The sequence below is a fragment of the Serinus canaria genome, chromosome 6 (genome assembly GCF_022539315.1).
Source record: "Serinus canaria isolate serCan28SL12 chromosome 6, serCan2020, whole genome shotgun sequence".
NCBI classification, from domain to species: domain Eukaryota; kingdom Metazoa; phylum Chordata; class Aves; order Passeriformes; family Fringillidae; genus Serinus; species Serinus canaria.
This window is the reverse complement of record NC_066320.1, coordinates 1,401,630-1,423,172: the sequence shown is the minus strand read 5'-3', so window position 1 is coordinate 1,423,172 and position 21,543 is coordinate 1,401,630. Positions and strand designations below refer to the sequence as shown.

At 42.4% G+C, this 21,543-nt stretch overlaps 2 protein-coding genes across 7 annotated transcripts; one reads left to right on the top strand and one right to left on the bottom strand.

Moving 5' to 3' along the window:
- Positions 1-248: 248 nt before the first annotated feature.
- Positions 249-7,224, bottom strand: HNRNPH3 (heterogeneous nuclear ribonucleoprotein H3). Of its 5 annotated transcripts, none has more exons than XM_050976003.1 (10): positions 7,071-7,224; positions 5,934-6,070; positions 5,262-5,400; positions 4,533-4,720; positions 4,038-4,124; positions 3,609-3,724; positions 2,269-2,404; positions 1,986-2,066; positions 1,815-1,901; positions 249-1,557 (listed from the first exon to the last, which is right to left on the bottom strand). In XM_050976003.1, the coding sequence occupies exons 2-10, from the start codon at positions 6,049-6,051 to the stop codon at positions 1,481-1,483; spliced, it is 1,029 nt and encodes a 342-aa protein (XP_050831960.1). In that variant the 5' UTR covers positions 6,052-6,070; positions 7,071-7,224; the 3' UTR covers positions 249-1,480. The 5 variants fall into 5 exon arrangements, with proteins under 5 accessions (XP_050831960.1, XP_050831958.1, XP_050831962.1 ...); XM_050976001.1 differs by having other exon boundaries at positions 7,053-7,219; XM_050976005.1 differs by having other exon boundaries at positions 4,578-4,720; positions 7,053-7,219.
- A 525-nt stretch (positions 7,225-7,749) lies between these two features.
- PBLD (phenazine biosynthesis like protein domain containing) lies at positions 7,750-21,147 on the top strand. 2 transcript variants are annotated; one of them, XM_030241036.2, is made up of 9 exons: positions 7,750-8,076; positions 9,995-10,094; positions 11,785-11,883; positions 12,425-12,534; positions 12,682-12,711; positions 13,186-13,274; positions 14,238-14,410; positions 15,207-15,269; positions 18,301-20,375. In XM_030241036.2, exons 1-9 carry the CDS (start codon positions 7,993-7,995, stop codon positions 18,381-18,383), a joined length of 831 nt encoding a protein of 276 aa, XP_030096896.2. In that variant the 5' UTR covers positions 7,750-7,992; the 3' UTR covers positions 18,384-20,375. The 2 variants fall into 2 exon arrangements, with proteins under 2 accessions (XP_030096896.2, XP_009094233.3); XM_009095985.4 differs by lacking the exon at positions 18,301-20,375 and adding an exon at positions 20,393-21,147 and having other exon boundaries at positions 7,756-8,076.
- Positions 21,148-21,543: the final 396 nt, after the last annotated feature.

Genomic DNA, 21,543 nt, shown 5'->3' with positions numbered 1-21,543 from the left:
AATTGAATTAACTCTGCTGCCATCGCTGGCACTTGGGAAACACCTCAGCTTTGCTGGAAACAGACCAAGAGCCCCCTAATGCTGCAGAGCAACCATGTTCAAGTGGTTAAGAACTCATTTTCCCTCCCCTTCCTAGCCAATGCTGCTCCAGTGCTTGGAAAGCTTCCTGTGCCAGTTACCCTTTGCAGCTCTTCCACTCCCTCTGGCACCCAGACACAGGCTCTGGTGAAATAAACTCCATTCTCCTCTCTCCCACAAGAAGACATTTATTACAGATATAACACAGTACTAGCAAAACAGGTGACAGACTTGCAATACCCAAGATCACATTTGACATTTTAAGGGAGGCATTGAGGACAAAGCAGTTAATTTGGGAGATCACACTGGCTCAGAAGAATAAATACCTTTTTCCATTACACATCAGGTATGTTAAGTGTCTTCAAACAATAAGTTTCTTACATATCTTACATGTCACAAATGCACAAAAAGTTTTATCAACGTGTTTTGGTTGTGTGTTACTGAAAAGGTATTGGGCCTACAGGTATTTTAGAGATCTTGGCTTTGAATGAGCTCCTATGTAGAATGGCTTGGCAAACTTTGAACAAATACAGACAAATCAGCTCTGTGCAGTGAAAAAAAATGCTGAACCATGTTTAAATACAATAAATTCAAGAAAGAAGTAACTTACTTCCAAATCCCCCAGTCTTCCTAAAACCATGTTTGTGAAAAAAATACTAAATAAAAAGCATCAAATGAACCAGTATTTGACCTATGTCACGTTAGCTACAAGCCGTGCTGTGTTTCAGTTAGACTGGCAGGTTACAGGTGTGAAATGCAGGCTCTACACACTACAGCAAGGTGGAAAGCACCATGGCTGCTGGCTGGTGTGGAGGCAGAAAGGGGCTGCTGCTCCTTTACAGCTGTGCATTTGCTGGGGGCACTGGCAGCAGGAGGAAGTGACTGAGCCTCCACAGCTTTCTGCTGTGCTGCGGTTATTACATACAACTTACCAAAAGGGTTTAGGAAAGGAATTACCAAATAAACTAACCTATTCATCTACCCTTCTCCCCTTAAACAAGTGAATGTTTAAATTTGTTCACTAGACCAAGATTACATAGAACTGAAATCAGTGTTCATAGGAGTTACAGTACAACCACCTTTATGGAACCAAAGTACAACATTTTAAACCGACTGTAGTCTTGAATATGTAATACATCCTTAGGAGTAACTAGTATAAAAAGTATCAACATCAGTGGTTTGAATATAAAAATTTATTTAAAGTCAGAGTATGCAACAAATAAAACCTACAGAAAACAGATTTTCCCATCACAATCTGTTGCTTACCAAATAATATTGTGAAAACACATTCCTTCAGTCATTATAAAGTTCTTAAAATACAAAAGAAATTAAATTTTGTAAGAAAGTCTAGTAGACCAGAGACTGTTTCTTCCAAGATGTTCTGCAGAAGCAAGGCTATCCTTCAATACATCCCACGCCATCCTCCTCCACCCATGCTGCCTTGCCCATAGTATCCTCCACTATTTCCACTGCCACGACCTGCAAACAATTGACACAAGGTCATGCATACATACCTTAAAGGAAGAAAAAACGGGATGGGTGATAGAGAACAACTTGCACCAACTGTACTCCAGCACTACTGCTCTTAACCAGTGTCTGTAGCACGATGTGCAAAGCCCCCAGAGACAGTTTCAGAAAACCACTGCCCCTCTTTCCCTTCTCCCAGGCCAAAGCCCAGCACCCCTGTCCCCCCAGTCATTCACACACTCCCCAGGACATTTAGAACTTGTACTTACTATATCCACCCAAGCCATCAGGGGTTCCGTATCCACCGCTGTAATTGCTACCCATGCCCATTCTGCCAACAGAGCCGTAACCTTGATCTGCAAAGCCAAACGTGCAACGTTACACACTTACAACTCATTAGACTTGGCAAAGCATCAGCTGAATGTGCAATTGATGCATACCCATTCCATCTCTGCCATAGCCTCCCATTCCAGAGCCACCTCCAGCAGTGGAATTCAGGAACAGCTCAATATATCGATGCTCTGCAAGAAGCAAAAAAGCCTCAGTTTGTATTTTGTTTTCCAGACCGGGAGCAGAGGTACAAAGCAGCCCCCCACCCCCTTTACAGGCAGCAGGCCACAAACAAGCGAGTTTGCGATATGGAAAACTGGGAAAACCTCAGGACAGATCTGCTGCTCCCAGCCCTGCCAGAGCCAAGCGGCAGCCAGGGAACAGGACACTCACGCATGTGATTCTTATCCTTGGACATGGCAGCTACTGCATCCTCATGTGTTACAAACTCCACATCTGCCTCTCCTGTAGCTCTTCCATCTGCTCCAATATCAATGTGAACTCTTATAGGGTTCAATGGTGAGAAAAACTAGGGAAAAAACAGATTAGAAAACCAATCCTGTTAATGCAGAATCCAAGCCAGGTACTTTTTTCCATTTCCATGGTTAGTGGTGCACTGCTTTAATTCAATGTCATCCTACCACACAGATTTAACTACTCTCTTCTCAAGTAGTACTTGGTGGTTGTGGGACACTCAACAAAGGTCAACCTACGTTTACAAACCATTGTTACTACACAGCTTGGAGAGCTGCAGCTACAGAGACCGAGGAACTTTCTTTGAATGCACAGATACAAACAACTCCTGCCCACACGCACTGCTCTGAGCAACACCGTTAAATGTGATGGCATCCCGAACAAGAAAATCATCAGTTGGTTTTCATTTGGCTCTGCTCTTCCAGATTTCTCAAAGCAAGGACGCATTCATGGAATCCAAGAGAAGCTGCCTGCCAATAGCACTGCTCTTCCTCACTGCCCCAGATCTAAGCCTGACTTTTGGCTCTTGCTGTCACATACTCTTTACTCTAAATGGAACAATCAAACTGGCACAGGAAAATCCACCTCCATTTAAGTAAACCAACCCACCCACAAAAGCAAACAAGCAAAAGCTTAAGAATGGAGCTCTGCATATATAACACATAGGTGCCACTAGCAAGACAGCCTCTCTCTAAAGATGTGCTATGTTTAAACCAGGCCTTGTATCCCAAGAAAACCTTTTCCCTGACAACAACACATCTGCACTGACAAAAGAATGCATTCCCAAGATCCTGCAGATGCACCTCTACCTGCCATCCTGATCTCTTATGAGAGGAATACAGTCCTCTCCAAGCCAACACAGCCTGCCCACACTGCCCCTCCTGAAATAAAGTCTCAGGGGGACAACAAATATGCAAACTAAGCAATTTAAGCTTCACACCTTCTGTCATTTTCACAAAATCAGATAAGCTTAAAAAAATCCTAAAGGCCTTAAAACGAGGATACTGGTTACAGCAACTGTTGTCTCTGCAATCCATCTTTTATGGAAAGGAAAGAGCAGAGAGTGCAGCGATTAATGTTAAATATAGCTTTGCTGACTTCTCTGGTAATCCCACCTCAGACAGTAGCTTTATAAAAGCTCGTTAACTTTGTGCAGATGTAGCAGTGACTCGTTTGAGAAGGCTCCCGAGTTTGGGCTGGGACAGACAGGGACATGCACACTGCTGGCATGAGGAAGCCCTTTCCCCCATGGTACTTACGTTAGCAATATCGTTTTCCGTGGCTCGGAAAGGCAGCCCTCTCATGTGAACAAAATGACCGCCACCATGGAACCCCGACCCTGCATCTCCAGCTCCATAGCCATGTCCTCCCATGCCTATTGGAAAACCCAAACCAAAAAAACCCACACACCTCTAAGATCATGAAAAGCCAAAAGTCATCGCTACTCTTTTTCTGAAAGCACTAAATTATACCAGTGAATGCATGGTGTTTACACTTCCCATGTATCAGCCCAAACCTTAACCAGAAGCCCTGCTAAGCCATCTATTTACCTTTTCTTACAACTCCCCAGTCCCCTCCCCTTTCTTTACCAAATGGCAAAGTGAAACTATTCTCTGTCTTGGAAATAATGTGTCTTGCAACTCAAGTAACAGGAAAACCTTTTCAGACAAACTATGAATTTCTTTTACCTCTCCCATCCCTCATCCTGTCGTCATAGCCGTCGTTTCCGTAGCCATAGTTATTATAGCCACCATAATCATCAAAGCCACCATATCCTGTGCAGTGGAGAGAAGGAGAGGAGCGATTACATCACTGCTCAAAAGCCACAGAGCAATGCACACACAACACTCAATCCTGCAGTCTCTGGGCAGCCAGCACCTTGCAAACAGCCTCTGCAGACTGTCAAACCTGGATTTCTGAACATGGTGCAGAAGTACATTTCTTTTTGTGTAACACAGACTGAAACATGCAAATGGAAAGATCCGATTGTAGTAAAAGTAGCTCCCTTATTAATTAACATTCATTGTAAATACTCAGCCACATGTTCTGATGTATTACAAGCTTTTTCCAGATAAATCCATCCAACCTAATGGGCATTACAGTACTGCCATTTCTCATTTCTTGACAAGCATGTCAGAAACATGAAACTGCCAAGAGAACCTGTGTTCATTAGATGAACATACCACCGTCATATCCACCACCTCCTCGACGCATTCTGTCATACATACTTCCACGCCCAGCTCCATAATAACCCCCTCTTCCTCCTAATGGTCTATCATATGGTCCAGGTCGCTGTTGTCCCATCATTCTTCTTGGCATGTCAGAGAATCCTCTGATTTCGCTCTTACTACTTTTGAAGATTTCAATGTATCTAATAAAAGAGGATTTTCAAGGTACCAGTAAGAACACAGGCAGAAGCAGTCTGAATTTTACAAAAGGCCATACTACATTTTCTAGAGCCAAACATACAAGCCAACAGCAGTGACTAGAAATACCATACAACTTAAGTTTCTCCTCAAAACCGTAAGAATCTTAAGTGTATTTAAAAAAACCCACTTTAGAGTGGCAAAAATTACTATGTGAGAATTCTAGCTGTACGAATTAAGCTTAAAACGTGTCTTTCCAGTATGAGAAACATACTGTTGAAAAACAATGGCTATAGCAGCATTTATCACGAATTACCCTACACGAGCATGATTGAAACAGTTTTCTGAGTTTAGCAAACTACCCAGTGCAATACTGTCTCCCCCACCCCCCAAATCTACTGTATTTCCCAAGTTAACTTAGGATCAGTTATAAAAATTCTTAAAAACAGCCAATTCCCCAATGGTCCCCAACCCCCCAAAAGCATTACTGACCCACAACCCCCAAAAAAGAAAGATTTAACACCATCCCAAACTCTCCATCCCCACCTGTGCCCTATTCTTTCCTTGTGTTTCCCCAGAGCATTTTCTGCTATCTCCTTTGAAGCAAACTGCACGAAGGCCTCCCCTGTGCTTCTCCCCTGGTAGTCCAGCGTCAATGTTATCCCATTTGGCACGATTTCCAACCCTTTAACCCAAGGACAAATAACCCCGTCAAGGGGAACAGTGTTAAAGGCTGAAACATTCCCATCTGTAGCAAATACTTAAAGCATATCTAAACAACAACAACGAAAAAGAAAACCACCTCGTTTCCCCCATCACCCAACAATACAAGCCCTGGATCTTTTCATTAAACATTTATGGATTTATCCGTACTTCTTTTCTGTTTAGACTATACAAAAATGCAACCACCTATGTTACATGAAGAAAATATAGCTGCCCATCAAGCAATTAAACTGATCCAAATGCTAACATTCAGGTTACCCCCCTGTGAAAGGTACGTTTCCCACCTCGGCAAAATCAGGTACATTTTGTGTTCTACTATTATCTACGTTTATCTCTGCTTCATTTACAGGGCATAAATCTTAATTAAGATAAACTGATTTAACACAATCCCTCCCCATCCACCCCATTAACAGCTATTAAACATATACAAAGCACTGCGTAAAACATACAAAAACTCTATAGAAACCCACTACACTTCGACTATACTGGAGGTACCTTGGAAAAACTGAACAATCTCTTCTTTACTGCAACCAAATGGGAGGCCTCGGAGTCGTACCACTGTTCCGTCATTGGTTGTATCATTGGGCCCATTGTGTTTTCCACTCCAGTCCATCTTTTATTTAATTTGAATCCTAAAAAAAAAAAAACCCAAAAAAACCCCATCAAAACAGAAATTAAAAAAAACCTGAGTTTCCATCTGTGCTTAAATCCCGCCCTAAAAAAGAAATCTGTTTAGATTTCGTTTATTTAGAAAACATAATGGATCACGGGCTTTATTTCAGTTCTGGATTTGAACCCGGCCATCTAAACACATGCCAGCGGGATCTAAACCCGCCACCGCGGGGAATGAACTCCCCCCACCGGGGCTACTGCTGGGAGCACAGCGTGGACGGCGGGCAGCACGTGGGCAGGCACGGCACAGAAAGCTCGGCATTTACTCCGAGTACACTGCACATCCGCTCCGTAAAGCCTCCTTGGTTTTGCTTTTTTCGGCCGTTTTTTCCCTTGAAGCGCAACAGTTGAGGAAGGGGCTGGAGCCACAAGGCCTTTCTTTGTCTGCCCTCAGTCGGGGGCGGCGGGGGCGTGTGCGTGACTGGGGCGTGTGGAGGAGGGCACCGCCGCCGTCCCACAAAGGGTGCCGCCATCGCCGCCTCGGCAGGCGCGGAGCCATCGCGATCCCGCCTCCCGCCGTCCTCTCGAGACCGCGGCCCTGACCCCCCGCCTGCTCCCCGCCGCCATTTACCGCGCCTCCCCGGGGCGCTCGCCACTCGCCGGCCCCGCTCCCGCCGCGCCCCCCGCCGCGTCCCGCTGCCCACCTCTAGCCTCGGAGGTGCTGCGCTGCACTGCCCAGCCCGTGTCCCCTCACCGCCGCAGGAACCCCCGCCCGCCTCTCTCCCGGGGCCGCCGCCGCCCTCGGCTCCACCGCTCAAAATGGCGGCCGCGCTCGGGAACGAGGCTCCGCACCGCCTCCCCCTCCCCCGCCCACGGGCGCGCGCCGGGCCCGACCCGGCGCCAGCCGAGCCCTGAGCCCCCGCCCTCGGCACCCTCCGTCCGCCGAGCCCCCCGGGCGGGCCCCGCCGCCGCTCGCCCGGCCCGCTCCCCCTCTCCGCTCACCGCGAGCCTCTCGCGCACCCCTGGCCGTGCCCCGGCAGCCGCTCGCGCCGGGCAAGACGCGCCTCCTCGCTCACTGCCGAGCCGTCCGGCGGGCCCACACCTGCGCAGCGCCCACGGGCAGCAGAGCGTCCGGGCCGCGCGACTATCGCGATACCCGTGCCGCGCGCCGCCTCACACCCGCCTGGGCGGCTCCCGCGCACGCGCCACTCACGGAGGGAGAGTGAGGGTGGGGGGAGGCGGTGGTGGAAGGGAGCCACCGCGCATGCGGGGTAGGGGAGGGGGCGTTCCGCTTCGCCTTTCGGCGCCTCCTCTGCTGAGGGGCCGCCCGGGCGCGTGCGCACTCCACCCTCAGTCACGCGGCGGCCGCCGCTCGTTTTGGCGCCAAGCGGGAGCGCGCGCGGCCAGGAGTGGGGGCGGAGCGCGCGTGCCCGGGCATGGCCTCGCGGCGCCGCCATCGCCTCGCGCCCGCGGTGATGGCGGCGGCTGCGGCCGGTCATGCTCTGGAGCTTGTGTCTGGCTCAGCGCGTCCCTCTCCTTCAGCGCAGCTTTGGGAGGGAGTGAGCATGAGGAAGGTTGCCCGCTGTGGGCGCACGCCGTGGCTGCTGCTCACGTCTCCTCCGCAGAGCTGCCGAGCCGGGCAGGATCCCGCCTCCCTCAGCGCGGGGCGCGCCGGGCCGGGCGCTGTGGGGACAGGGCGCGCTGAGGCGCTCAGGGGCTGGTGGCGAGGCAGGTTGAAATGTGCGTTTGAATGTAATAAATCAGTGCGGGGCGTAGGAAGGAGTCTCAATCCGTGCCGGCGCTAGGAAGTGACGGGATGGGGCCGCTGGCTCCGCCTGCCGTCAGGAAAGCCTTGGCTCGGAGTTGTGCCGGCGGTCCGGGTAAAACAGGTTAGAGAGCGCCTGGCCCGGCGCAGCCTGCGGCTCAACCGGTGCGCACGGCAATGCAGATTCCAGTTTTTACGGTTGATGCATTTACACACCGGCCATTTTCTGGAAATCCTGCGGCAGTTTGTCTGCTTGAAAATGTAAGTTAAAAAAACCCCAGCTGTTTTTTGAGGTAGCGCAATGACATTTGCCATTCTGTACTTGGCCTGAGCACTCAGCACTGCATTAAACTTTGCTTTCTTTACTCGAGACTTCTGTTTTCCAGACTTGTTTGCTGTGGCACAAGAATACACACAAATTAGCCCGGGGTGCTCTTCCCCCCCCCCCCCCCATTAAAACGATGTCGTAAAAGACAACATTTGAATTTTTTGTGGGCTGTTAAAAATATTTTGTTAAGGAACAGACTGGATTGATTTTGAGTTAAGAGAAATGGCTTAATTTTTTTCAAGAATAATTCAGAATAAAAGTTCTGAAGAATACAGAAGGATTCAGAGTGAAATCTGAAAAGTAACACTGTAAAACAGAATTAATGCTCAGTAGAAGGGGATTTGGTTTTGGTGTGGGTATTCTCCCTTTTTTCCTTGAATTTTTCCTCTTTCTCTGGAAAGAAAAAAAAACAGGTACTGACCTCGATGTGAGCCTTTCACCATTAGTGTGTTGGGTTCAGCTTTGGCCAAGTTTAAACAACCAGTTTTTATGGCTTCAATGCTGCACAGTAGTTTTGGTACAGTTGACAATAGTCATGCTCCTCATCAGGGTGTTGTGAACAGTTGGTACTCATTGGTACACATTTCTAACAAAAATAATTATTAAGATGGATTAGAAATTTAAAGGCCTTGTATTGTTTGCGTAGTAACTCCTGATAAAAATTGTAAATATGAAAATACATGTAGAGTAGCCAGTGGCAACATCTTGTAATGCCAACATGAATCCTTTCTAGAGTTAAGTCTACTAAATCTCATATAACATCACCTACTTACCAGGTCAGCCAAAGGTATGACTGGGAACATCTCTCTTCAGAGATATTTTTGGCCCCATAAAATCTAAATACTCTCAACATGATCTCTGTATTAAAATTATGAGCTTCTAATTTAATTTTTAGATTAATTTTACTTTATTACATCAAGATATCGTGAAGCTACCTTACTTGCATGGCTTTGGGATGCAGATGGTTAAATTTTTCTGCAGTTCCTGGAAGTAAAGGCTTTAGTGTGACAGCTAAAGCTGAGATCCTAATTCAGCATTTTATTCTAAGATTGAAGGATGTGTGATGCTGCCATGCAAAACAACTCTTCTCTGCTCCCTCCAGAGTCTCAGCAGAGCTTTACAGAAAAAATCAGGAGAAATAAATGCAAGAATGGCAAAAGCAGTCCTCTCTGTGTGTCAGAGGTGCCACAGGATGGCAGTGTTTCAATAAAGTTCCATGTCATTAAAAAGAAGGGTTGTTTTAATAACATTTTTGCTGGTCTTTGTTCTGGTCTAGAATGTTAACTGTACAGAATTCAGCCTGCAAGTGCAGTTCTAGTGGACTCATCAGTTACTGGTTTGTAGCTGTAGTGTGGGATTTTGGCTGAAAAGGGTTAGTTATTGGAGGAAGTAATTCAAGTTTAAAGGCCACATTTTTATCTCTCAGAGGCTGAACCTGACCAGCTCCCTTCAGTACTTTGTATTTGAGTTTCAGTATTTTGAGTTTCAGTATTTTAAAGGTTAGATTCTCAAACCTGGCCAGTCAGCATAACTGTGGGGAAAGAGGGGTGGAACATGGGCCAAGGAGAGTGTTATACAATCCCTGGGGCTTGGGTATTTTGGGATCAATGTCCACTGGCTTAAATCACAGGCACTGTGTGAGCTCCAGCAGTTTCATTTATTTTTTTTCCAGTTTGTCTCTTCTCAGCTCCTACCTAGGGAGTAAAGTTTTTTTTACTCTCAGAGATTATTTTGAATTAAAAGTGAATCTGTGTTTTATTATAATAGAAAATTAAGTGTCTGGATTTGACAGAAAGTTTGATTCTGCATTTTTTGGCCTGTTCTTGACTGGATTTGTTATGTCATCCCTAGGACCTGGATGAAGATTTGCACCAAAAAATTGCGACAGAAATGAACCTTTCAGAAACAGCTTTCATCAGAAAACTGAAACCTGGAGATGACTTTACCAAAAGTTAGTGGTTCTGCTTGCAGGAAAACATCAGACAAATGCAGAATTCATTCAGACTCACTCTGTGGAATAATTTCCAGCTGAATCAGTTTGTTGAATCTGCTCACTTGGCAGTTTTGTGTTGGCCTGAGCCAAGGGGCTCCTCCACTGGTCTGGCCTTAGATTCCAGATTAAGGAGTCATGTTTATCATCTTTGTTGTTTGATGGATTGTCCAGGGAGTAGGATTTTGTACAGTCTCTGTAATTAAAAATATTAAGGATAGTAGTTACTGTAATTGCTTGCTCCTGTTAATAAATTGGAATTTATTTTAGGGTTAGACTAATTGCTTGGAGCAAGAAGTTACAGTACTTTTCATTTTTCATGTTAGCACTTTGCCAGTATGTTTACCATGCTTATTTTCAGTCCTCCATCTGTAGCAGCATACAGAATGCCAGCTTCTTTATCATTATTGTGCTTTTGGCACTAATGGGCTGTTTGTGGCCTCAGACCCACAGAACTGCCCAAGGGGTGCACAGCTCTTTCATAGGAATTTGGGCACTCAGCTACACCTGAGACTGTGTGTGCTGAGGGGTGCTGGGAGTGAGCCAAGAACATGAGAATGTCTTTTGTCATCTGCTTCTGGAGCATGAATTGGTCTAGTGAGGGCTGCTGGACACAGTGTGTGTTCCTGCAGGCCTTCATGGTCAGTATGTTCAATTTAATGTTAATTAAAAACAAAACCAAACCCATCAACTCTGTTATTTTAGGGATAAGTGAACTTACGGGAGTGCTTAATGTCCTCTCAGTCTGAGTCTGGCTGTGTGTCTGGAGTGTCCAGGCAGCTGTTCTGGGTCACGTTTGTCTCCTCTCAGGCACGTGCATGAATCCTGCAGGTCCTGCTCCCAGGCACAGCTCCCACTTGGAGCAGTGCAGGAGCAGCAGAGAGCAGGCTCAGGGCTGGGCTGGGCCAGCCCCCACAGCACTTCACTGCTGGGGCCATTAGCTTCCACCACAGGCTTTTATTTGGGTTCTCTTTGTTTTTATTAGAGGGGACTGACTTTAGTGTATGAACTTTCCATAGTTGCAATGACAAGTCTGGTTTGGATTAAAACAAAATCCTTTTTCACTTCTTGATGTGTTTGTATGGTAATAATTCACTTGAAATGCATGTGCAAAACTTATAGGAAACCAAGTATCATACGTGTGATACTTGGTTTTGAAACAGCAAATAGAAATATGATTTCTAGTGAAATGAAGGGTTAGTAGACATTGGAGGCTTTTGCCAGACTTAACTGGTGGTTTAAGCAAAATAATTCATAACTGAGCTAACTCCAGTACAGGTTCTGTTATACCAACAAAACCATCCATGGCCTCTAAATGGTAACCTGGCCTGCAGGTGATACAGATCATGACTCTGCCTCTGTAGGATTTCATAATACACATGGACATGGAGGCTTTATCTTCTAAATAAGACCTGTTCAGGACAAAGGAAAATCTGTGCAGCATGCAAAGGTTGTTGACCTGATTCAAAAGGGATAGCTATTCTGAAAAATCAGTGCAAAATGGGTACCTAGAAGTGTGTTTAGGACCAAAACTGATTGTAACATGCATTTTGATTAACTGAAACATCATCACTCTATATATATATTGAGGTAAAATTAAGATATGGACTTCTTCCACTTAATAGCACTAAATAAACTTTATATTTCCAAGGTTCCTGCTTTGGGCTCAGATGGTTCACCCCAGCCAGTGAAGTTCCTCTTTGTGGTCATGCTACTATTGCATCAGCTGCTGTGTTATTTCACATACAAAGTAGGTTTACAACCTATCTATTTCTATAGATTTTTAGAGCTTTTACTTCTAATTAACATCTCTGTTTTTTAAGACAAAGGCAATTAAACATTCAGAACACCTGTGGAACACAAATGGCGATACCCTTTGTGGGTATTGCCTTTTACTTCTGCTCTGTATTTAACAGGCTGTAGTCTGATGCCTTCCCTCTGATTCCCATACCCTGCTATTCCTCTGGTTTATGGAAAGTGCTAAATATGCAGATGTCATCTGGGAGAGGTATAGCAGGATTTGATGAATAGGGAATATTGCTCTTTCTGTTAAAAGGGCATTCCCATTCATTCTAGACAAATGCAGGAATGATTCCCTGACAATTGCTGTGTTTATTAGCCTCAGCAGATTTATTGGGTTAGTTGGGAATTTTGCCCAGAATACAGTGTAGCTCTAGATATATTTGAGCTGCATAACTAACTTTTTCTGAGTATACTGAGCTACTCTCAGGGCTATGACAATTTAGATTAAAATTCTAATGTTTGATAATGTTGCAATGTTCTCTCTCTAGAAAATACAAACTCAGTTCTCACGTTTGTGACGCTGAGTGGGGAATTAAAGGCCAGACAAGTGAAAGATCATATTGTCCTGGACTTGCCACTTTACACAGCCTACCCCCAGGTTAGTCAAAATTTTATTCAGGATAGACTTTCAAGGAAAGTCTGTGTTTGTATGTGTATGTCAGTATATGTGTCTGTCTGTAGTTGCATAGATCCATACATATATATTGCATTTTTCACAGTGTGTGTGGTTTTTTTTTTTCTTCAGGAACTTAAGGAAGTAGAAGAATTAATAAAGGTAAAAGAAGAATCCATCAGTTGTCTTAGAAAAACATTTATAATAGCTTTGCTTATTTTTATGTATTAAAATGGCTAAAAAATGGTGACAAGGCACTGCTCAATACTTTGGAAACATCAAACTTCAGAGCTCTCAGTAATGGGTCAGTGGGTCAGGGTGTGGAATTCTCCAAAGGGCTGCAGCTGAACCTCTGTCTCCCATTTCCATTGACCAAAGTGTCAATATTTATTTCAATGGCGTTTTCAGCCTTTTGTGTGCATAAGAGGACAGTCTGTGTCCTTGCCCTCCTCTAGGTCCTGGATTTCTTCCCAAATTGACATATATGGGACCTGTAACTCCCCCATACCCATTCAAACACTTGGTGCATTTGAAGACCTTGCATAAGCCCTCTTCCAGCAGGGAATGTGCTTTACAGAAATGCTAAGGGAGTAATATTTGCTGATGGGTTTTTTCTGTCTCTGCCTTGCCCACCAGGCAGCTGTTGGTGACATGATTGTTCAAGATGTCCGTTATTCTCCTGACACAAGGAAGCTCCTGGTCCGCCTCAGTGATACTTATGACAGGTATATTGCACTCTTTTAATTGGTATTTTTAATTTTATTTAATTTTTAATCAAGAATGCAGAAGGTGCAAAGCTGAGTGAGATCATTCTGAAATCTGTCTTCAAGGGAAGGAGGTGTAGGAAGCAGTTCTAATGCTGGTGTGTTTGTCTCATCTGAGTCTAAAGATGATCCAGTGACCTGATGGGAAGTTGGGAGTCCTGCTTCAGTTCAGGGCACATTGGCAGAATGCCAGGGATTCTTTCTTCCATTGGACTGTAATCTGCTTACACATGCTTAACAGTACCATAAGTAGCTTTAGAGAGAAAATTCCAATTCAAATGATTCCAAAGCATTTGTTAATCTCATCTGAATTTCATTGTTACTTCAAGTATGATTTAGGTATATACTGCTGAAACATACCTTCTTTAATTAGGCCAAATTACTATTCTTACAAAATTGAAGTTTGGCCTAACTAATGGTTAAAGTTGGGGTACCAAGGAAAAAGAAATATATTTCAGCTGGGTACTTACTATTTCATTCTTTCAGACTCTTTTGTAGGGAGGTATCAGCCAGTTGTAGACTGCTTTTAGAATGCCATGAAGACCTGAATGTTAGTTATTTGCCTGCTCTGAATGGGGTGGAGCACTTGGTACATTCTGCAGTGAGGCAATAATTCTTTCAATGATTAAAATGTTGAAACAAGGCGATTTTTTTTTTTTTTGTGGCTAATATTTCAGGATGCTCTGTTTTTAGAGATAAATAGGAAATGCATGGCTTGATGTTTTTTCTCTGCTCATTCAGAGTGCATGAGGTTCAAGGTGATTTTTCTGTCAAATCCCATTGTGAGGACAATGCTAGGGATCTTGTCTGCTCTAATATTTTAGGGCTGGTTTTGAATTGTAGAGAAGATGATTCTATAGCTTTATTTTTTCTTTTCATGTAAAATGAATTATGGGCTATTAAATTTTCAAAATTATATTCAAGGTCTGTGTTGGAAAACTTGAAAGTGAATGCACAACACTTTTTGTCAGCTGAAAAGACAGGAAAATTGAAAGGACTCATACTCACTGTTAAGGGAAATTCCAGTGGAAAAGGCCATGATTTTTACTCCAGATATTTTGCACCTTGGGTTGGAATTCTGGAAGACCCTGTTACAGGTATGTGTTTGTATGATAAGCAGGTCATACCTTTTGTTTCAGTTCAATTAAAAGGTTCTTATTCGGATTTGTTAATCTGGTTTTGTACTTTGGAGTCTCTTATAAATTACTGGTTTATATGGATAGCAGGAGGGCTCATTAAGCTAAAAACTTTTATGACTGAGGCCAACTCATTCAGAAAAAATCAAATTAGTTTCTTACTGTCATTAGGCCAGATATTCTTGTCTTTTTCAGGTCTTTTCTCTCAAGTGTTACAATTAGATAAAAATGAGAGACTAGTTCATTTCTGGATGAGTGTTGCAGTGGAAATTTATCTGTTGCTGTTCTTTTTTTGTGGTGCTTTGGATTTTTGTTTGGATTCTTTCCCAATGCACATTTCAGCTGAGATCTTCCCTAGTTTCATGACACTGCTGCTGTTCTCAGGCCTGTGAGAGCTCAGCTCACAGCTTAGGGCAGCAGGGTGTGTTCCTGCCTGTTCTTCTGACGTTGGATTGCTGCAGGGTGGTGTTCTTTGCTTAGGTACCATTGAATTATTAGTCAGCTGAGAATTGTAGCTAATGATGATGCCCTCACCTAGCAAGATTTGCTTTGAAGCTAGAGGATGTGGAAGTAATGCTGCTTTACCATAAATGGAAATTATAAAGCCTTAAGAGTCTGCACAGCAGACAGAACTTAGGTTTTTTTACTCTAAACACACGTGGCACTTGATTTATGATATTTACATTTTGACTATGCTTACTCTGTAAAGTAGTAATTATAATTTAATTCTGTACTTTGTTTTCCAATTTCTTTTAAGGATCTGCTCATGCTGTTTTAAGCAGCTACTGGTCAGAGCAGTTGGGGAAGAAAGAAATGCTTGGTAAGAGAAACTGTGTAATTGCAAAGCTGTCCATTTGTGTAAATCTATTCACTAGAAAAGAAAAGGTTGTATTACTACTGCAATCCAAACTGTAGCAATAACTCCCTATCCATTTCTTCAAGATGAAAAGAATATTAAGTAGTATTTTGTGTGTGAGGTAGTCTTTGAGAAATTGCTTTCTTTCCTATCCCCTACCATGACACATCACACCCCAGGGAGTTTGAAGTGTTGGTTTCTGGATCATAACTCTGCTGTCAGTTTTTGATCTTGGCTTTAGTTCTCATGACCTTTCATCCTACCTGAAGCTTGGGGAGCCTCAGGGGATGTTTATGTGTTTGGTTCAATCAATGAGATTTGCTTACTAGATCACACCTTTGTTACTAAGCAAGAAACTTAAGAACGTGGTGGAAAGAAACCAAGAGAAGCTGTTACCATATGCCAGTGCTAAATGAGGAGGTGTTGGGTGACTCCTTGCTTCTCCTGTTTCTGGTGCTTTGCCAGAGAACAGAAGAGCAAGAAAAGCAATACAAAATACCCTCCTGGTATTACAAAAATTATACAAAATTCCCTACCTCATTCCCCAAGAGGGAATGAGGGCAATTCTGCACACAAGCCTTTGGTCACATTTAGTTTAGAGCAGAGGTTGGATACTTGATCTAATAAAGTTCTTTGTCCGTAAAAGCAAGCACTTTTCCAAACAAACAGCTAGCCTGGATATAAGCCTTTCTGTATTGTGTCAAATGCATTTCAGAATGGGTTTTCTTTAGGATGGTAAGTCTTTAAAGGCTCCACCATGAACAGGACCTTCCCCATCATGGACCAAAGGAGAGATTTAACATTCTGTCCCAAAGATCTTTTATTTGCATTTACACCACACAATATCTGTGATAGCTTAAGTAATGTTGGGGAGAGGTGTAGGGGAAATCTCAACATATTTTCTGAAGATGAAAAACTGTCTTTGGTAATGTGTCCTTATGGACTGGCTGTTTCTCAGAAGATTTAGACATTTTTGGATGTTAATGTGGGACTGAAACTCCCCATGGCAACTATAGACACTGATTCTTTAAGTACTCAAATAGGCTGGAATTCTGTCTGTACTTACAATTGACACTTTCTACCTGTTTTGCATTTTCATGTATTTTGTATGTACTGTGCCTGTTCTGTTTTTAGAGAAACTAGCTCAAGCAGCCAAGGCAACTGATACTGTAATCACCTTCTCTAATGTGTTTAGCACTAAAAAGTCCTATCTGTCCACAAGATAGGTTTGTGTTGTTTGGGTGGTTTTTTTTAGTCATATTTCATGCATATATGTCCTCAAACTTCTTCTGTGGTAGAAATCACACAAAACTGTTTTAAACAGGACAAGTTAATTTGATGCGTGTTTATGAGAAATAACTTTTCCTTACATGTGTCTGTCTCAGAGGTATCAGGTAGTATTGGGAAATTCTTCTACTAATGAGATTATTTGGAAAAGATAGCTGGCATTCTAGGACATTCCATATCAGCAATTGTTAATAAATAAGAGCATCTTTGGACTTTTTAGTGGTATCTTCTGTAATATCTGATACTTTTTGTCGCAAGAATAAAGGAAGATTTCCTTCCATAGAATGAAGGTTCTGTTAGTTCCCAAATAGATTACACATAAACTAATTTAAAAATGTGAACATGAAATCTATTGTCAGATCTCTCTGGCTATTGAGGACTTTAAGAGGAGGTCATCTGCAGCTCTGCTGAAGCATCAGACTTAATTTCCTGTGTTTGGGTTCTCTTCCTACTTTTTTAGAATAAATTCTCAAACAGCAACCACTCCCACTAACTACAAAGAGAATTTTCCAGTACATTTACAAGGTGAAATACTTTGTGATCTTTTCTTGAAGCTGGCTCCATGTCCTTGAATTTAAGCTGCTTGTTCAGTCAGGATTTGGTACCAGTCCTTGCCTTTCTTGCATTTGAGGAGTCTCTGCAATGTATAGAAATTATAATCTCTCAGATGTATAGACTTCCACAGTTGCTAGTGAATGCAGTGTGCAACAACTGTCTGTGTATCCAGCCCTTCACACTGTTGTCATATTTCTGTTGTCATTTCATTTATAAACCTGCATAAGGAATTCCATACAACCAAACAAATTAGAAAGCACTTCCCAAATTATTGTGATGACAAGGGCTTACCCAGGACAGTTTTTATCTCAGTTTAAGCTAGGGGAATCTTGCTATGCTAGTTTACTTGGGACAACTGTATTTATTTGTGGGGAAATTTGTTTTTTTTACTGCCTTTAACTTCTCTGATTCCTTCCGGTACAGAACAGGTTTATGGCATTTAAGGGTTGTTTTCTGGGGGGCAGAAACAAAACAAAAATTACCACCAACGTTACCAACAACAACAAAACACATAAAAAGACAGAAGGAGTTGCTTTGTTAAGGTACAATGAATCTACCTGTATTTAAGTTTTTGCTAATTTGAATTCTCATGAAGTCAAGAGTTTTCTTTGCAGTTTTCGTCTTTTACAAGTAATCTCAACACACAGGTTGACAACATCAGATTTATGCACAAGTGTTACATTTCTTCAAAGGAGAGGTGTTTACCTCCATCAATCACCAGATTTGTCCACCTTTTTTCTTAGGATAAAAAAAAGTCTTGGAGATCTTCACTTGGGTTAAGGAACAAGTGCTTCTTTCAGCATTCCTCTCTAGGGTTTAGAAATTCAAACAAAATACTAGTGTTTTCTTAAGTTTTATTACAAGAGTGTCACTTCTTCCTGGGCTGATGCCATTCTGATGCCATTATGAAGAAAATCCATTATTCCTTTAATTGGTTAAGCAGGGGTCCTTGGGCTCCATCTAGGCTGGTAAGAAGGTCCAGAACAAGAGGATAATGTTTGTACAAGGTCACCAGCTGATGTGTGAGTGCAGGGGGTGTGATACTGTGGTATCACTGGCCTTGTGTCAGGGTAACCACAGAGGAGCCCAGGGCACGGTGAGTTCAGCTGTTAGATGCTGTTTGTACAGTTGTACATACTTGTTTTCATGGCAGATGTGTATAAAATCTATGTACAGTGTGAAGTACTCCTGGTAAATACAGGTGTGGAATGGACATGCCACGGCTTTTTGATCTAAAAGGTGAGTGCACTTCAGAGATGCCTGAATGCCTCCAGAGGCACTGCTGTTAAATGAAATCCTCTAGATATTGAAATGTTCCATGCAGGCCTGTTTAGTCTTGGACATAGCATGAAATACCAGTGCTTTTGTGTGAGAGAAGGAATAGGTCAAGTGTTATTTTCATATAAGCTTGTCTAAAAATTTCTTTTGTAAGTTAATTTTTGGTTTTTTTCTACTTTGGAAGTTTCTTCCAGAATAGTAAAGTAAAATAAAATGGACCAGTATCAAAACAATCTCAGTAATCCTGACAGGAAAGAGCTAGAGTTCAGACATTTAAAGAAGAAAAAACCAAACCAACCTTTGAAGAATTGAAACAATTAATCTCTTTAATTTCAGTCTGTTATTGTGGAAGACCTCAGTGTGTCTCCACATCTGGCAATAATAATTGATCAATTTTAGCTGGCCTGGGTCTTTTAAGAGTCTAAAATATTCACTTCAATTACAACTTGAAGCATTACTCCATTCATAGATGGTGTTCTGACAAGTTAGAAACAACCCACAGTTCTATAAATGGAAAAGAACAGAAAGTATCAATCTCAATCTCTAAATAACTCCTGTTTCCACTCTTTCAGAGTGCTTGCTTTGTCTGAGAGTCTAATCTGATCAAAGAAGAGCTTTCTTAGCAGCAGTGCCTGAGAAATAGTTTAAAAGCATACAGCATGTATGACATGAGAGAGCCTGTGCTCTGTTGGGATCTGAATACAATCTCTACCTAATTTATAAATTGTGGGTTTGAGAGGAAAAACGTGCTCCTTAGCTTTGGACAACTTCTGGAGCAGTTGGAAGTTTATTGAGTAAGGGGACTGAACATTATTGCCTCTTCATCCATATAGAGCCTTTCCCAAAAGCAACACTGTGACCGTGTTCACAGGGGTCCCAGGATGAGGGAAGAGATGAGAAAGTTGACTCCATGTATCAGAAGGCTTGATTTATAATTTTGTGATATATATTATATTAAAACTATACTAAAAGAATAGAAGAAAATATTTCATCAGAAATCAAGAATAGGAAAGGAATATATAACAAAGGTTTGTCTCTGACTGAGACAGTCTGGACAGCTGGACTGGGATTGGCCATTAATTAGAAACAACCAGATGAGACCAATCCCAGATCCACCTGCTGCATTCCACAGCAGCAGATAAGAATTGTTTACAGTTTGTTCCTGAGGCCTTTCAGCTTCTCAGGAGGGAAAATCCTAAGGAAAGGATTTTTCATAAAACATGTCGGTGACACAGCATTGCTCAAAACTTTTCTAAATGCCATCTGAACCAGACCCTTTTCAAATCATGCAACTAAAATGAGACTGCTGAAACGAGTTAGAGACTCCACGTGCTAGGTGAAGACCTGTGTATGGCTCAGCAGTTCAGACAAAAGCTGAATTCTCTAAGCAATTAAAGCAGAAGGCTGTTTCAATTCAGATTTATCCAGTTTCTATAAATCATTATCTGTTACATCCTGTGTGAGAATTTGGTGTCAGTTTCTAACAGCTGAAGCAGCATCTGTGTTTCTTTGTAGACTTTTCCCACTGCCTTTGTGAGCTTATCACCGTTTAGCCAGGCATATTCTTTGAATGCAGTATCAACTTTTGGTGTTCAGTGCCAGTAAAATGGTCATTCATTCTCATGCAGATAACACTTGGTGTTCTTCCTTCTTCCCTCCAAAACTGTATCCCATGAAGGGAGAATTCAAGACTTCTTAGATACATGGAAGAAAATAAATTTGCTGCAACGAAGCAACCTGCCCTTCACTGCTTGTAGGAAGTAGCAGGTTTGTCAGGCTTAATAAGCAAGGTCTGCTTGGAAATACACCCTCAGCTGACCTTCATCCATAAAGGCAATTCATCCAGGCTCTCCCTGGTGCTGCTTGCTTTCTGGAGCCAGAAGCCTCCTTTCCCTGAGTTTTGATGGGTTTCTAAATAATTTGGGAGACACAGTAGTTTTTAACTCTGGGTTCTTGTTTCTCTTTAGCGTTTCAGTGTTCCCGCCGTGGAGGAGAGCTGAAGATTTCCGTGCGCGGTGACGGCAGGGTTGACATTGCTGGGCAAACTGCTGTTGTGTTAAAAGGAAACCTGACTTTCTGAAAGAACTGCCACCCATCTCTCTCCAATCTCACTTCATGTTACTGTGATTATGCTGATTTTATCTCAGCTCTAGGCAGTGAATTACTACTGTTCTCAAAATCTTTGATTATTCATTGGCCATTTTTAAAAATGGCTTGAAAGTACTCACTTCTCATCTTCAAAATCCTTGGTATTCTTCACTTCCATCTTGCCACTTCCTATGTGCACTGACCAATGAAAATGTTTGAGTACAGCTCTCTTGTTTTTCTGCTTTTAAATAATTCTTATCTTTATTTTCAAATTCCATGCCGAAATCCCATACTGCTTCTTGGATTAAACTATAAGCATCTGTTTGATAATCAAACTTTTCTCATGTAGATAATTTTTCATGAAATCTGAATTAATTTTTTAAAAATATATATATATATTGAAATGGCAGCCATGTTCACTAACTTACTTGAATTAAAATATGAAAAAATAGAAATGGTTTAGAAATGTGCCTTGTGGTTCTCTTTTATGAACAGTTTTTTTCAAAGTCAAATGGTATGGCCTTTGATCATAGCACTGCTGCTTGATCAATACTTTTAATTAAAGGTTTAGTAGATTTAACAGATTGACCTTGTGATGCACCTAAAGCTGATTAAAACCTGAGGGGAAACTTTATTGGTTACAGTAATGTCAGTTATTTTTCAAAACCTGAAGATTTGCTCCTAAACTGAAAGCTTCTTCTATAGTCTTCATGAAGTGTACTGCTTCAGATTTTGTCATCATGGTGTGGTCTTTCACTGGATTTATTAGAGATATGGAACTTTCAGTGACTCTAGCTAAAACTATTCCCTTTCAAGTCACCTCTGTCTTAAGCTTTGCTTTAGTTCTTTGCAATATTTTAGGGTGATGTGTTTTGAATTCAGAAGACATTCTAATACTGTGGGAACAGTTGGATGTCATCCTGATATAAATCATCAGGAACTTAATTGTGCCAAGTTCCTGTTTTTCCATTTATTTTGAATTTTATCAGAACTTGCTAGTTGCATCTTACTTAAGTCCAAGTAGCTGTAC